General features: G+C 34.5%; 2 protein-coding genes across 2 annotated transcripts in view; one reads left to right on the forward strand and one right to left on the reverse strand.

The window, feature by feature from the left end:
• Nucleotides 1-13,553, reverse strand: part of LOC100177301 (importin-4-like) — a 21,225-nt gene extending 7,672 nt beyond the window's left edge. Inside the window, exons 1-20 of the mRNA XM_002120659.4 lie at nucleotides 13,351-13,553; nucleotides 12,881-12,999; nucleotides 12,120-12,345; nucleotides 11,444-11,626; nucleotides 10,568-10,633; nucleotides 9,850-9,951; nucleotides 9,244-9,327; nucleotides 8,560-8,709; nucleotides 7,889-7,942; nucleotides 7,426-7,535; nucleotides 7,038-7,146; nucleotides 6,743-6,875; nucleotides 6,489-6,602; nucleotides 6,072-6,212; nucleotides 5,232-5,355; nucleotides 4,807-4,918; nucleotides 4,264-4,357; nucleotides 3,720-3,862; nucleotides 3,442-3,544; nucleotides 2,665-2,819 (exon numbers count right to left, since the gene is read on the reverse strand). Of these exons, the coding sequence (XP_002120695.1) occupies nucleotides 2,665-2,819; nucleotides 3,442-3,544; nucleotides 3,720-3,862; nucleotides 4,264-4,357; nucleotides 4,807-4,918; nucleotides 5,232-5,355; nucleotides 6,072-6,212; nucleotides 6,489-6,602; nucleotides 6,743-6,875; nucleotides 7,038-7,146; nucleotides 7,426-7,535; nucleotides 7,889-7,942; nucleotides 8,560-8,709; nucleotides 9,244-9,327; nucleotides 9,850-9,951; nucleotides 10,568-10,633; nucleotides 11,444-11,626; nucleotides 12,120-12,345; nucleotides 12,881-12,999; nucleotides 13,351-13,449 (2,421 nt within the window). The 5' untranslated portion in view covers nucleotides 13,450-13,553. The remainder of the gene's footprint in view (nucleotides 1-2,664; nucleotides 2,820-3,441; nucleotides 3,545-3,719; nucleotides 3,863-4,263; nucleotides 4,358-4,806; nucleotides 4,919-5,231; nucleotides 5,356-6,071; nucleotides 6,213-6,488; nucleotides 6,603-6,742; nucleotides 6,876-7,037; nucleotides 7,147-7,425; nucleotides 7,536-7,888; nucleotides 7,943-8,559; nucleotides 8,710-9,243; nucleotides 9,328-9,849; nucleotides 9,952-10,567; nucleotides 10,634-11,443; nucleotides 11,627-12,119; nucleotides 12,346-12,880; nucleotides 13,000-13,350) is intronic.
• LOC113474946 (interleukin-17B-like) lies at nucleotides 106-2,669 on the forward strand. Its single transcript, XM_026838101.1, has 2 exons — nucleotides 106-468; nucleotides 1,649-2,669. The coding sequence occupies exons 1-2, from the start codon at nucleotides 317-319 to the stop codon at nucleotides 1,848-1,850; spliced, it is 354 nt and encodes a 117-aa protein (XP_026693902.1). The 5' UTR covers nucleotides 106-316; the 3' UTR covers nucleotides 1,851-2,669.
• Nucleotides 13,554-14,810: the final 1,257 nt, after the last annotated feature.

The following is a 14,810-nucleotide window of genomic DNA, read 5'->3' on the forward strand; positions in this document are numbered from 1 at the left end:
AATTGTTTTGTCCGAAAAATTGCAATTTTATTACGTATGTGCAAAGTTTGCCATTCTTTTTCTTTTTAATTTTCAATTCTATTTTTTTTTAAATTTTCAATTCTATTACGTCTGTGCAAAACTTTGCAATTCAATCTTGTCTGAAAAACTTTCAATTCTTTTTCTTTTTTAAATTTGCAATTCGTTTTCCTCTTAAAAAAATGCAATTCTATTCCATCTGTACAGACAGGCGTGCGGCGGGGACGAAACGTGCGAGGAATACGAGAAGACATACGCCCTCGTACTCAAAGACAACGCATTTGCAAAGTCATTGGAGATGGTGGACGTGACGCCAGGTGAACACAGTGGAGACGGTGAAGTTAGAGAGAAGAGATCGCCATCTTGCCCCGCATATGATGATAGTATGACTAATATATCAAGACGAAGCTTATCACCATGGACTTATATAAGGAACGTCGATCGAACAAGGTTAGGAGATTTTTTAATTGAGTGAATGTTTTGCTTTTGCTACAAGGCACAATGTAAATAATGTTTTTTAACGACTCGTCTGGTATAAAAAGACTGAAGTCTTGCCGGATGGAAGACGAAACGTCGGAAATACACTACGTTTTTTCATACCAGATGAGCCTCTACAAATTCTTAAGTAAATGGGGACCTGCTTGTTGCCCCGAGTATTGGGCAACTTTAAAAAAAGGAACAGATAATGCGTATCAGCAAACTATGTCAAAGGGCATGACCGTTTATGTAATAAAACCGAAACGTGCTGTGAGCTTAAAACACGCGTAAAACCACGTAATACTATATTGTCAATGGGATTACGTATTAAACATGTGACTGCTGGCACCGGGCACGACCTAGACATTTTCCTGGTTTCCTCGGCAACTACAGCTCGCGGTTGTTGCAACACGAGATTGTAATAATGAGGGAAATTTACTGGTGGTTTTTATGGAAGATTTATTTAGTAGTGGTTATAAACAGTCGTTGAAACTTTGCTGCTGGCAGTTTTTATAATAAATTTACTGGTGGTTTTTGACAGCGGCATAGGGAATTTACTGGTAGTTTACTAGTTTTAACAGTTTTTATAGAAAATTTACTGGTAGTTTTTAACAGCTGCACGAATTTACTGTTAATTTTTTCTAAAGGTTAAATCAAACCACTGTTTTAAAGCGTTGGATATTTTAGATCTGTACCGTTTTTGTACATGCTTATAAAATTAAAGTTAAACCAGAAGAATAATTTTGGGAGGATTTTTATTTATGTTCGATACCCTGAGCTCTATCTTACGTATTTACCACATTTAGCAGTATTACAATTCCTTTTTTAAGCGTGTTTTATTTATATGGTGTTTGTAAGACTGTCGTTTTTCTGCTAATTTTTTTTTCTTTATTTATTTACCTAAATTACCTTCGCTATTTTATTCGAAAACATAAATAAATTTGAACCACTGTTAATTCATGCACCTATACATAAGTTCTGCTTTCTTGCATGCAACCTTAAAGGTGGCTGTACACAGTATCCGGCATGCGAAGTCGTATGCAAACCCATTACCGAGTTCTGCATGCGGCAGCGAAATCCGTACAAAACAGACAAAACGGACAAATTCCGGATACTGTGTACAGCCACCTTAATCCGATTTTTTCTTCAACAGAATACCAGTTGTTATGCTGGATGCAGTTTGCCTTTGTGGCGGGTGCTATGATATATCCAGTCCTTCATTAGCAGAAGACATCAACCTTTACAGTACACGAGTACCTGGGACGATTCCTGTGCGTAGGATACGACCGGGCAAGCCGTCGGTGCCTGACTATGTTAATCTACACACCGGGTGTAGGTGCGTGGTTCCTCTGTAGTTATAAGACGGGTGTTCTGTTTCATACACCTCGTGCCCGTTTACAAGTTACCACGGATGTAACATATTTATCCTCGCGTGGCGGGGCAACGACAGTTATAACACGGGTGTTCTGTTTCTTAAACCTCGCTTACGAGTTGACGCAAATGTAACTTTGTAGGTGATTGTTTTTTGGAGTTTTTTTTAATTTTTATACAACAGATTTAATAGAACTGATTAGAGTAATTCAAGTAAAAAATCCTTGCCGATAGACCACTGGCGCGCCGTAAGACCTCGCCCATACAAATAGAATGTTGTGAAATCATATATTTTTGTTAATTTTTTTTCATGTATACGTTGTTGCTGCCAAGTGTAAATTGTACTGTAAGTGTTAAAGAGATCGTCTGACAATTGTGTTTTATTTTGTTTGTTTTTTATCGTAAAGCGCAACTTTTCGTCTGCCATACGGCGAGACTTATCACGGTTTGCAGTGTTCACTTTTATTACTTATGTTTTTCGTTACCGTACTTAAAATTAATAAATTGATTATGCATTGTTTGGGTATAAATGTCTGTATTAAATATTGCCACAAACTAATATACCCACACCGATATATTCAATCGGAAAAGATACTATTAGCACCTAAAACCCATGTTTGCTGGTGGTGTTTAAAAAAATCACTGCTTTTTGTTTTTGGAGAAAAAACATGTTAAAAATAAAGTTAAAACGACTTTTGCTCCAGTGTTTGATAAATATACAAAATGTAAATATTTTTGTTGGTGTTATTTTTTTTATCAGTGTTATTTTCTTTGTTGGTATAAAAAGTCAAACGTTACCTGCACGTCTTGTTCTTGATTGGTGAAAGTAGCCACCCCGCACTGTTCAATCATCACCTTCATTGTTGTTATAGCTGACATTACTACGAGGCGATCTTCGTCTTTTGAAATCGTCTTACAAACTACCGGGAATATTTGAGCGAGGAAATTGGGGTCTGGGAGGAAAGGGTAAAAATTAGTTCATGCGGCTCTGGGGTTCGAACCTGGTAATATAATACTGTAGGGGAAGATGGGTCGCCTTTGGCACATAATATACAAATATTCTGATCATATTTTAAACAATTAACAATGGTCTATGGGAGTTGTGAGAATACGGTTGTATGATCCTTTGAATGTTCTTTGTTTACTACCAAATGGAACGAGAAAATAGAATAAAAAGGTGTCCCATCTTCCCCCACCCTACTATATATAATACTGTGGGGTACGATTGGTACTGTTAGATCGCATTAACAATTAACCAATAGAGGGAGGATGTTAAATATTTAACAGAACTTACGGAAGACAACCTAGTGGTCACTAAGAGGTTGTACAAACTCTTTGTACAAAATTTATAAAGTAACATACATGGTAACTCATAAGCGGGCACGAGGTGTATGAAACAGAACACCTGTGTTATAATGACTGTTGTTGCCCCGCCACGCGAGGATAAATAAGTAACATACATGGTAACTTGTAAGCTGGCACGAGATGTTAAACCCGTGTGATATTGACTGTCGTTTTCCGGCCACGCGAGGATAAATAAGTTGCGTTTATTAATATACACTACAGCTAACTCACATAGTTCGTTTTGTAGAATGAAAGCAGTTTCCACAAACTGTCCACACGTTGCTATGGCAGCCTTTCTTACGTCACAATGTGGGTGTTCTATGTGTTTGAATATCTGGGAAAGTTGAAAGTTAGGAACAGGTTTATTGGAATTTACAATTCTTGATAAATTCGATTAGAAAGAATATTCTTAACAATTCGGTTAGAAAGGGCTTTGAATTAGAACTGTTTGATATATATGATTATGTGTTGGTATAAAATTAAACAAATTTACAAATACCAAAATTAACCTCCTCAAATGCCTCAGCCAAATATGGTTGGAAAGCTTTAGGTGCGTGCTTGGATAAATCACCCAGAGATTCACAAGCGTCAGACTTTTCGTCCATGTAAGAATTTTCGACGGAGAAACCGTTGACGCCTTCGTCTTCCTCATCTATTTGTTTAAAGGTGAAAACTTATTCATATTTCGAATTTTTTTTTCATATTGATAAACAGGCAGCAAGAATGAATGAATGGAACTTATTTATCCTCTCATGGTGGGGTAAGAACAACATGTATCATGCTAGGCCTAATGTGCCAGGACAACAATAGTCCTTATAACACACCTTGTGGCCGCTTACAGGTTATATTTATTAGGGGAATATTTGTTATCCATTCTTGTAAAGTAAGGCAATTTGGACAGCTCAAAAGGGAACACTGGGTTGGATTATGTGTCTTGCCAAAGGACACGTATGCCCACAATGGTAGCGGCTTAAACTATAAAATGTGGGCTAGAGACAGGTGCGCTAACCACTTTGTCACAGCACCAAAACAAGATCAAACACAACACATCACCTGCTTCATGATTTCCGTTCGTAAGGTCGGTTTCATCAAGGAAAGAGAAATTGTGGATTCCTCCAGTTGCATCATCCTCATCAGAGAAGAGAGGCTGAGAACAGTGAGAAAAAGGCATTAAAAGAAAAAAATTATAAAAATGAAAAAATCATAAAGAAGAATAGGGCATAAAATAGAGAAAAAACTTTACAAAATGTGCATAAATAAGAAAACAGAAAGACAAAACATAGAAAAGGGTCCATATATATATATATATATATATATATACCATTCAAAAGTGAATAGAACATTTAACTAGATATATATAGTAGGGTGGGGAAAGATGGGACACCTTTAGCACATAATATCTAAATATCCTGGTCGTGTTTTAAACAATTACTAACGGTCAATGGGAGTCGTGGGTATATAGTTTTATAATTTCTTGAATGTTCTTTATTTATTACTAAACGGGGCGAGTAAAAAGAAGTAAAATGTGTCCCGTCTTCCCCCACCCTACTGTAATAGACATAAACTAGAAGATTACTAGTAGTCTAAGACACTTACAATGATACCCTCAGATGATTGAACAGAAGTCAACATATTCTTCACAATAACCGACATAAAAGGAGCCATGTCCTCACCTACGAGGGAGGTTACAGCTGCGAATAATCCAAACCTGGGAAAATGAATGGTGTTTTTGATTGGAATAACACAACAGGATCCTTTAAATGTTTGAGTTACATTATGTTTAACAGTATAGTAGGGTGGGGGAAGATGGGACACTTTTCAAACTATTTTCTCGTTCCATTTGGTTGTAAATAAAACAAATTCAAGGAATTTAAAACCGTATCATCACGACTTTATTACCCAAGACTGTGTGTGACTAATTCCATTTAATCAATTTGTACAAAAAACGACTATTTGTGATTCAACAAAACAGACTTTTAACATTGTCCAATAATAAAAATAAATGAATATAATTAACTTACACCGCTCTTCTTTGGTCCGGATCATTCGTTTCCGTTGACAAAAGCGTCATCCCAAGGTTAATACAATCACTTGGTAACTGGGCGTTCAGTTTGCCCAAAGTACGAACCAAAACACCCAAAGTATCTGTAATGCAAAGTAGTAGAACATAACATAAATTTTTGGCTTTAAAAAAATAAACGAGAGTCGTTATAACACAAAAGAATCATCAAACTGAAAAAGCAGAAATTAAGTAGCGGGGCTGTTGAACCTTTGAAGCAATTAATAGTGGGTTGAAATTAAACAATTATGTAATATGGACCAAAATTAATAATCAACCACAAAGTTACATACGTGGTAACTCGTAAGTGGGCACGAGGTTTATGAAACAGAATACCCGTGGGCCGTGTTATAACGACTGTCATTGCCCCGCCATGTAAAGATAAATAAGTTACATACGTGGTAACTCATAAACGGGCACCAGGTGTATATGAAACAGAACACCTGTGTTATAACGACTGTCGTTGCCCCACCATGCAAGGATAAAAAAACTACATTCATTCAAACCAGTGTGCACTAAGAAAATAAACAAATACCAGTAGAGTAACAAAATGCACTGAATGAATGAACCATACTGAATGATTTATAATCCTATGAATGACATAACACCATATATATAAGATTCATATTCATACATGAATGACAAACCATCATATACTAAAGATTTTCTTTTTAAAATTGATATTGTTTTAACACTAAAAGCATTATCATATAAATGTCATACCAAGTGCTTGTGTTGTTGTGTAAAATATGAATATGAACCATATATATGTCCTACCATCAGATATAAATAAATACCATACCAAGAGCTTGTGTGTGCAACACGGTGAGTTCCCCTTCATCCTCCTCACCAACGTGGTTTTTATCCAAAGTAGACAAGCATTGTTGGATGAGTTGTAAGATTTCATCGAGATAAGGAAGAAGTTTGTCCTCAGCTGCGTTGGCTGAAAAATGTTTTGAACATTAAGTAGCAATTACTTGTTTTATTACAGTTGTATTTATATGCATGATACTGACTTCTGTTCGAACAAATGATGTTTTTTTTTATTTTAAATTTATATTAACCTGCCAGTTACAACATTAAAGTATCTTATAAAAAATCTGAACGACTCTTAAAAAAAATCTGCATATTTATAAAAAAAATCTAAAAGACTATAAAATAAATTCTGCATGCCAATAGAAAATAAAAACCGGCAATGATGTAATAAATGTAAGCTCACCTGCTGCACCTATAGCACTGACCAATAATTCCTTTGTGTGAATATCTGTTGTTGATTTTAAAGATGACAATAAATGGCCCATTAGTTGCTCAAGATATGGTAGTATGCCGGACTCTGTGATAAAAAAGAACTTCATTTATTAAAAGTGATCTACAGAAACAGGAGCTAATCTGTCTATTGTACAAATATTTTGGAAAATTTTACCAAAAAAGCAAATTGTATCTTCCAAAAAAATGCTTTGTGGCCAAACTCACCCAAGCTTTCGGCAAAGTTCTCCAACGCATAATACGCCTTTGTCATGCTTGCACTACTAGGTTCCTGATGCAACTGCTGAAGCACGCCAAACAATATCGGCATCACTTGCTCCGCAAACTGGTTCAAATCAGGCTGGAAAAAATAAAAAAATTAACATAAAACTACATAAAACTATTTTAAATGAATCAGACTAACAAACTGTGATACGTTCTGTTTGATAAGTAAATGGGTGTAAAAAAGAAAAAAAAACATTTGTTCTTTCAGATCTACAAATTAATACATTAAGTTGCTGACCTGCAAATATTCAGAGAATTGTCCGAGTGCGAACATTGCTGCGTTACGAACTTTAGGATTATTGTCAACGGCTCCTCGACATACGAGCTCAACGAATGAATGAAGATGACTAGGGGTGGAAACAAATTTAATATATAGTAGGGTGGGGGAAGATGGGACACCTTTCACTCCTTTTTCTCGGCCCATTTAGAAGTAAACAAAGAACACTCGAAGAATTATAAAACCGTAGCCTCACGTTTCGTGTATAACGTTATTAATTGTTTAAAACACGATCAGAATATTTGGAAAATATGTGCTAAATGTCTCCCATCTTCCCCCACCCTACTATATATATATGATCACCTAACGAGGCAACACCAACAGTACATTATCACAAAACTTCACATACTTAGCTCTAATGAACTCTGATGTCCCTTCACATAAACAAGCAAGAGTTAAAAGCAACCCACGGCGATGACGTGCTTCATTGGCCGCCACGCATGACTGCACGAACGGCATCTGGAATCAGAACTTAAATTAGTGGCTGTTAAAAGGTGAAATTGTGAATTGATGTCAGTTAAAAACTAGCATTTTTGTCCTAGCAACTTTTCAAAACGATTATATGCAGACATATTGGAGGTTCATTTGTAAATTAGTGTCAGTTAATACCATAAATAAGTGACATAAAGTATATTGGTGGCTGTTCAAGGGCAAAGAGGTATCTCTATATATTTTTAAATATTAGATCACTAGTTTAAATGGTTATGGAGAGCCTATAGGATGTAAAACTGCAATCATATTTGATTATTCAAACTGAAAACAAGCAATTTTTACCTAGCAATTTTTTTTAAAGTATTTAAAAAAGAACTTACAATTTTTGTGAATAGTTTTTCTGGTGGGAGGTGTAAAGCTAAATCGTCAATTACCTGAGATAAGTGAATAAGTTAATTGTGTTTACTGGTTTAATTAAATACCCATTTCAATAAACTTGGAACTGAACCTAGTGAGGCAGCATGGGGGTGCCAAACATTACTACACAGCATTGGTATCAGTAAACATCACCACCAATGTGATGCAAATAGTTTGATAGCCTATGTTTCACAGGAACATTGGAACATATTTTGACAACATTTTTTAAGATAAATCGTTGAATTTTGAGATAAATCGTTGAATTTTGAGATAAATCGTTGCTTTTTGAGATAAATTGTTCCCTTTTGAGATAAAACGCTGCATTTTGAGATAAATTGTTCCCTTTTGAGATAAAACGCTGCTTTTTGAGATAAATTGTTCCCTTTTGAGATTAATCTCTGCTTTTTGAAATAAATCGTTCAAGGTAAAACATGTTAACAGGCTAGACAAAAAGTTTTGGATGAGAGGTAAAAGGGGGGATGCTTTTATAAAGATTCGGGAACATTGATGTTAAACAAGAGGAGTGATCCAAATTATCGCGATCAAAAAGAAAAAGAAAAATCGGGAATAAAAAAAAAAAAAGAAAAATAATTTCTGTTTTTTAAGGTTAAGCATTGATGTAAACAAACCATACATGTAAAGCAGATGCGAGAGGCGTGTGGGATTCTGCTGAGTCACCAATAAAACCTGCTTCGTCATCAGAATCTGCATCATCGATTTCTGACACCAGTATTGGACTGAGGACGTCAATGATTGGACTGATTAAGTTTAACTTGAGGATCGCCTGCGTTGGAATTATATGTGTTTTACATTAACTGCAAGTCTTATAAACATTTTTTGGTATAAAGTAATTTAAGTACGAAATTGCATCCTCACAAACTAGAAGAAATCGGTAAAATGACAAAATTAATTTCAGACTAATTGCAACTTCTGCTTAAATAGTGCGCCGTATGAAACGCTTTTTTAAAAATATTTTTTGAGTATCCATGATATCGCATTCCCAAAAAGTATGAGAAATCGGCAAAATCACAAAATAGTTTGCAATATTGTGTAGCAATCACACAACATCAGAAGCAACAAATTATAAAGTTATGTGAATACCATACGTCATACCATGTGAATACCATACGTAAGCCATACCAATTTATTTTATATGAGAAATTTACAAAATAATTTGCAATCGGTGAAGAAGTCACACAAGATTAATTTAAGAGCAACAAACTATAAAGTTATGTGAATAGCTTGTAGAAAATCCTGATAATTTGTAAGTAAGTGGGTAAATGTCAGTTTATTTTATTAGCAATTGAGTAAATGTTACCTTTTTCTTCAACTTGATAATCCATTGCAGTAAAACAAGTGACCTCACTCGCGTCTCATCTTCCAAACCATTGTTGTTTGCAATCTATTAAATAATTACGTCATTATATCCTGTAGGTATATCAGAAACGCAACAACAAACAGCATGGTGAATGAAAACAGATGCAAACTGAGTCAATTAGTCTGAATAAATTGCAACACATTTGTTCAAAGCCAAACCAGATATAAGTAAATTAGTATTCTCAAATGGTGAAACTAAATTAAGGTTGCATTACCTTTCAATATCATTGATACAAATATATTGGTCTTCCTGCACTTAACTAAGCATTTATTGTTTTTAAACAGTCTATATGGGTGAGGTCCTTGTGGGGGGCTGTGATTTACATACGTGGTAACTTGTAAACTGGCACGAGGTGTATGAAACAGAACACCTGTGTTATAACGACTGTCGTTGCCCCTCCATGCGAGGCTAAATAAGTTACTTACGTGGCAACTCGTAAACTGGCACGAGGTGTATGAAACAGAACACCTGTGTTTTAACGACTGTCCCTGCCCGCGATGCAAGGATAAGCAAATTACATACATTTGTTAAGTTGCCAACACCAACCTGGAGTGAAAACAAAACAAGATCTTTCACGAACGGAGCAATAAATGACACTTCAGTTTCGATCAAACTTTCAAAGATTTCTAAAACTTCGGCTGCATGGCTCTAAAAAAAAACAATGACACTTCCTGATTTTTCTTTGAACCAAAAAACTTATAAAAAAACAGCGTATCATTGAAATGCTTACTAATTAATGCAGTGTAGAAAATTCCTGGGTTGGCCTGCCTACCCTGCTACCCCTGGTTTAATGCCTATGTGGTTCAAGTTGGCTATGTTTACAGACCACTATTAGTGCAGTTGTTACATAGACGCCAATGGAATATAAAATCAAGTGTAAACTATCTAAATAAGTGAAAAAATTGACTGGTGCAGTTGGGTATTTTTACAAACTAATTCTATTCTATATGAGGTCTTTTAGCGTTGCAACCCATTGGGTTCTTTGATTCAGATCAGACTTATCCCATTACAACATTGTATATGCACATTCTATATATGGGTGAGGTCCTACAGTGGGACATGCCATGGAACCTGGAATTCGGGCCAGAGTTGGCTCATTACCCCAACATTGTATATGCACATTCTATTCTATATGGGTGAGGTCCTACAGTGGAACATGCCATGGAACCTGGAATTCGGGCCAAGATTGGCCCATTACCCACCTATACAAACAACTACATTAACAGTGGTTATATAAAAGATAGCAATAAATATGGAGCTTTACCTCATCATGTTCCAACAAAATCTTCACAACTTCCACACATTTTGGAACCAAGGGACGAACTAAGCGCTGTGAAAAATAAACAAATTTAGTTAAAATACCTAAAATAAAAACTTCAGTTTAAAAAATGAACAAGTTTTCGATAAAAAATACATGATTACATTAAAAAAACAAAAATTAAAATATTTAGATTGACAAATTACTAAGTTTAGTGGTAAAAACATTACATTAAAAGTTTATTGAGGGCAGAAAGAAATTGATTGTCCACAATGAATATATTTAATCAGCATGGCTTATAAAGTAAAACCACGGATCAAATACCAAGATATTAATACAAAGCAATTTCTAATTCCTATGCTACAAAGGTTAAATATATTGATATCAATATTGTTTAATTTATAACATGACATATCTATTACATGCATAAGATCATGTGAATTCTTTATCACTCTGTAAAATTAATTTGGGTATTTGTTAAACCGTGATTTTTTTAACAATATATTTAGATTATTCTATTCTGTACGGGTGAGGTACTACAAGAACTAGTATGTAGGCCAGATTCGGTTCATAATCCCAAATATATTTAGACATTATAAAACAAAGGTTTTATTTAAATGAACACTTCAACACAAAACATTTCACATAACACGCATATAGTACTGTGGGCCCTTGTGGGGTAAGATAGAACACCTTTGGAACATAAAATTCAAATACTCGTGTTTCAAACAATTAAAAATGATCTATAAAAGTAGTGGGGATACAGTTTTATAATTCTTTGAATGTTCTATGTTTACTACCAAATGGGACGGAAAAATAGAATGAATTGGTGTACCATCTCACCCCACCCTACTATATATATCACCCAAAGCATCCACATACCGATTGTTCATCCCCGAGAAAAGGCACCAAAGCATTAAATGCTTGTACAGAGTAGTAAGCACAATCAGGATTCTGTGGTGCAGCCATTAGCGTGTTGCTTATCAATGCTAGGATAGCATTATATTCATTGTCCAAGTATTCCCCTGCCGTTTCACACACTATGCTTAACAGGTGCATTCCACACTGTGAAACAGATGCAGTTAAAAGACTGAAACAACTTGTAAAATATAGATTATTAATCTGTAATCTTGAATATATAAGTTTATTACAGTAATATTAAGAAAACTGTGAAAAAGATGCAGTTTAGAAGTTGTAAGGTTTATAACTTGATGTAATAACTTGTATTAAATACAAATAATTGATTAGTTTACTTATTTAGCATTGATAAAAAAATGCAGAAGAATTCCTGCTTTCTACTTATAAATATTAACCACACAAAATAATAAAATATTACAGTAGGCTGTGAAACAGATAGAGTTGTAGGTTTGCAAAATGATGTAACAACTTGTTAAATTATAAGTCTGCCGCACTAATCAAACAATACCTCATTAAATTATATTAATCTATGCACATCTTAATATAACATGAAATATGGACTATGCTGCTTTTGTCATTCTTCATACCATTCAAGCATTTTTTTAATTGAGTTTAAATTAGTTTTCTCAAACTTTCACACCTCCACTTGTTTAGTGTTGCTGGTTTTAATGCTGGTTTCAATAAACTGTAGAAGTTCTGGCCAAGTCCCGTCATCCACCAATTCATGCTTGGCTACAGACCCAACAATCTGCATGACCGACCTTAAACAAGTCGCGTCACTTTCTTGCCCCAACCTCTGGAGAAGTGCCGACCGCATTGATGAACGGTCACTCTCGCTGTAGCTTTTCCAACATTTCATTATTTTTCTAAAAACAAAATTTGACAAGAAAAGTGAAAAATAAATTAATTAGGCTATTGTTTGTTGTTATTGTGGCAAACAACCATAGTAGTAATTTTTTTTAAAAAAAACATCAATTACGGATTTTGTAATAAAAAATGAAATACATCAATTACTGTTTTGTCGTTTTTGTGCCAAACAAGCACAGTTGTAATTTGTAAATGCAGAAGACTTCCACATAACAAAAAACTTGACTAATTTTTAAATGCAGAAGACTTCCACATAACAAAAACTTGACTAATTTTTAAATGCAGAAGACTTCCACATAACAAAAACTTGACTAATTTTTAAATGCAGAAGGGGAAAGGGATGGATTATTGTCTTCCTACAACAAACAATACAACCCATAACATACTTTTTCCAAACAATTTATAAGAAATAGTGAAAACACAAAAGTGATTTCGTTTTTTAAAACAAAATTGATGCCAATGCTTACAGATTAAAACAGTATAGAAATATCAACCTATTTTAATTGTTGATGCCGATATTTGTGTAAGCATTACCTTCGAAACACAACAGCCGCAAACTGCCGAACTTGAATTGCAGAATCACTGCACAAGACACTAAATAGTGAAGACATGAACGCATTATGTTGACTCAACTTCCGTAACTCTTCTGTAGCCTGTTAAGAGAAAAGAACGATAAATAACAATTTTGCAAAGATAATAAAAGGTTAAGAAGAAGCTTTTAAATAAAAAATATGTATATTAATATATATTATATATATGTGTATATATGTATTTTATGCAAGTTATATATTTAAACCCATATTACTTGAAATATAATTATCATGTATATACATATAAAAGTATTGTATTCAGATTTCAGACAACATTTTTTAAACTTCATCTGGTGAATTTTAAAAAATAACTCATTACTCATTTACACAAAAACTTGTGGTAAAACTATTGTGAAAAATTTTCCTTCGTGCATAAAATAAAACTTGTTACTAGTCTTTTGTTTAAATACTTACTTGTTCAATGACTTCATTATCGGGCACTTGTAGTTGACCAAGCACTTTATGGAGATGGTTAGCCAGGTCAGGATCTGCAGGGGCTAAGTTTGGAGTCATGGCCACAATATTTATACACAATGTACTAATTTAATATAAGATACTGAAATATGGTGTAAATGGCGTAAATCATGTTGGGGATTTGAGGCCAAACTGTACAAAAGTGAGAAGCTGCTATAGAGTAATAAAGCTGTTTAAAAAAATTGGCACTGGTGATGAATCTTCCGGTACATAGCAGAATAGGCTGGTGGAAAGTGTTAGTGGTTGGTGGTTATAGGGGTTAGTGGTTAGCAAATAAGGTGGGGGGGGGCGGAGATTCATCACTAGCACCGTTGATTTTTACAACTATCAAAAATTGTTGACGACTCGTATTTATACATATTATATTATGCATGCAGTATCAGTAAATCACGTATATTAATCCCTTATACAGGCTGCAAACGCTAAAAAATGGCCCTGTAATTGCTTGGTACGTGTTTAGTAAGTAATACTTCAAAGTTGTAACTTTTTGCAGCTAAACTCAGAAGTAAACACAATACAATACAAGTCTAATTGTTTGTTCACTGTTGACGATTGTCGTGTCACAATCACACATGTGTGTCTGCCTTTTTCTCGCGCTATTCAATCTAGAACGGATGACGTAGAGTTACTTTTAAAAAAATTGCAAAATTACGAAGTTTAAAAATATTTCAAATCATAAACCTATGTATCTAAATTTTAATGTTAATATTTCAGTCTAGTTTATTATGTTTATAAGCAACAAGAGAGTTTTTATAATGTGGTACTATGGGTTAAGATGGGACCGCTTAAGTACATATAGTAGGATGGGAGAAGATGGGACACCTTTTCATTCTAATTTCTCGTACATTTTGGTAGTAAACAAAAAACATTCAAGGAATTATAAAACCTTGTCCTCGCGACTTTCATAGACCATTGTTAATTGTTTAAAATACGATCAGGATATTTATATATTTCGTGCCAGAGGTGTCCCATCTCCCCCCACCCCACTATAATATCCTATGTTACTATATCGTGTTTTAAACAATTACTAACGGTCTATGGGATTCATGAAGATACGGCTTTAAAATTCTTTGAATGTTCTTTGCTTATTATCAAATAAGACGTAAAAATAGAACAAAAAGGTGTTCCATCTTCCCCACCCTTGATGATGTGTGAACGCGGTGTTAAAACAATATATTTATTCATTTTTAAGAAGCGAGTTGTGTTTATAATAAATATTACGTCAGATTCACATAAGTTACTCTAGACAAAAATACGTGAGCAGGTACGTGCTTCGCAAAAGACGAAAATAAGTGAGAATTTGCGCCCTCTTTTACGTATGGCGCCACTTTATCCAAAGCGCTGGAGGCAAAACACGTCTTGATTGCAGAGAAAAGTTTTGTAAACATTTGCAGGAGGCA

This window comes from Ciona intestinalis, unplaced genomic scaffold (genome assembly GCF_000224145.3).
Source record: "Ciona intestinalis unplaced genomic scaffold, KH HT000054.2, whole genome shotgun sequence".
Lineage (NCBI taxonomy): Eukaryota > Metazoa > Chordata > Ascidiacea > Phlebobranchia > Cionidae > Ciona > Ciona intestinalis.

Coding starts and splice junctions, on each gene's coding strand:
- LOC113474946 (XM_026838101.1), top strand. CDS start 317: ATGGTGGACGTGACGCCAGGTGAACACAGTGGAGACGGTGAAGTTAGA. Junction 469..1,648: donor AGGAACGTCGATCGAACAAG/GTTAGGAGATTT, acceptor TTTCTTCAACAG/AATACCAGTTGTTATGCTGG.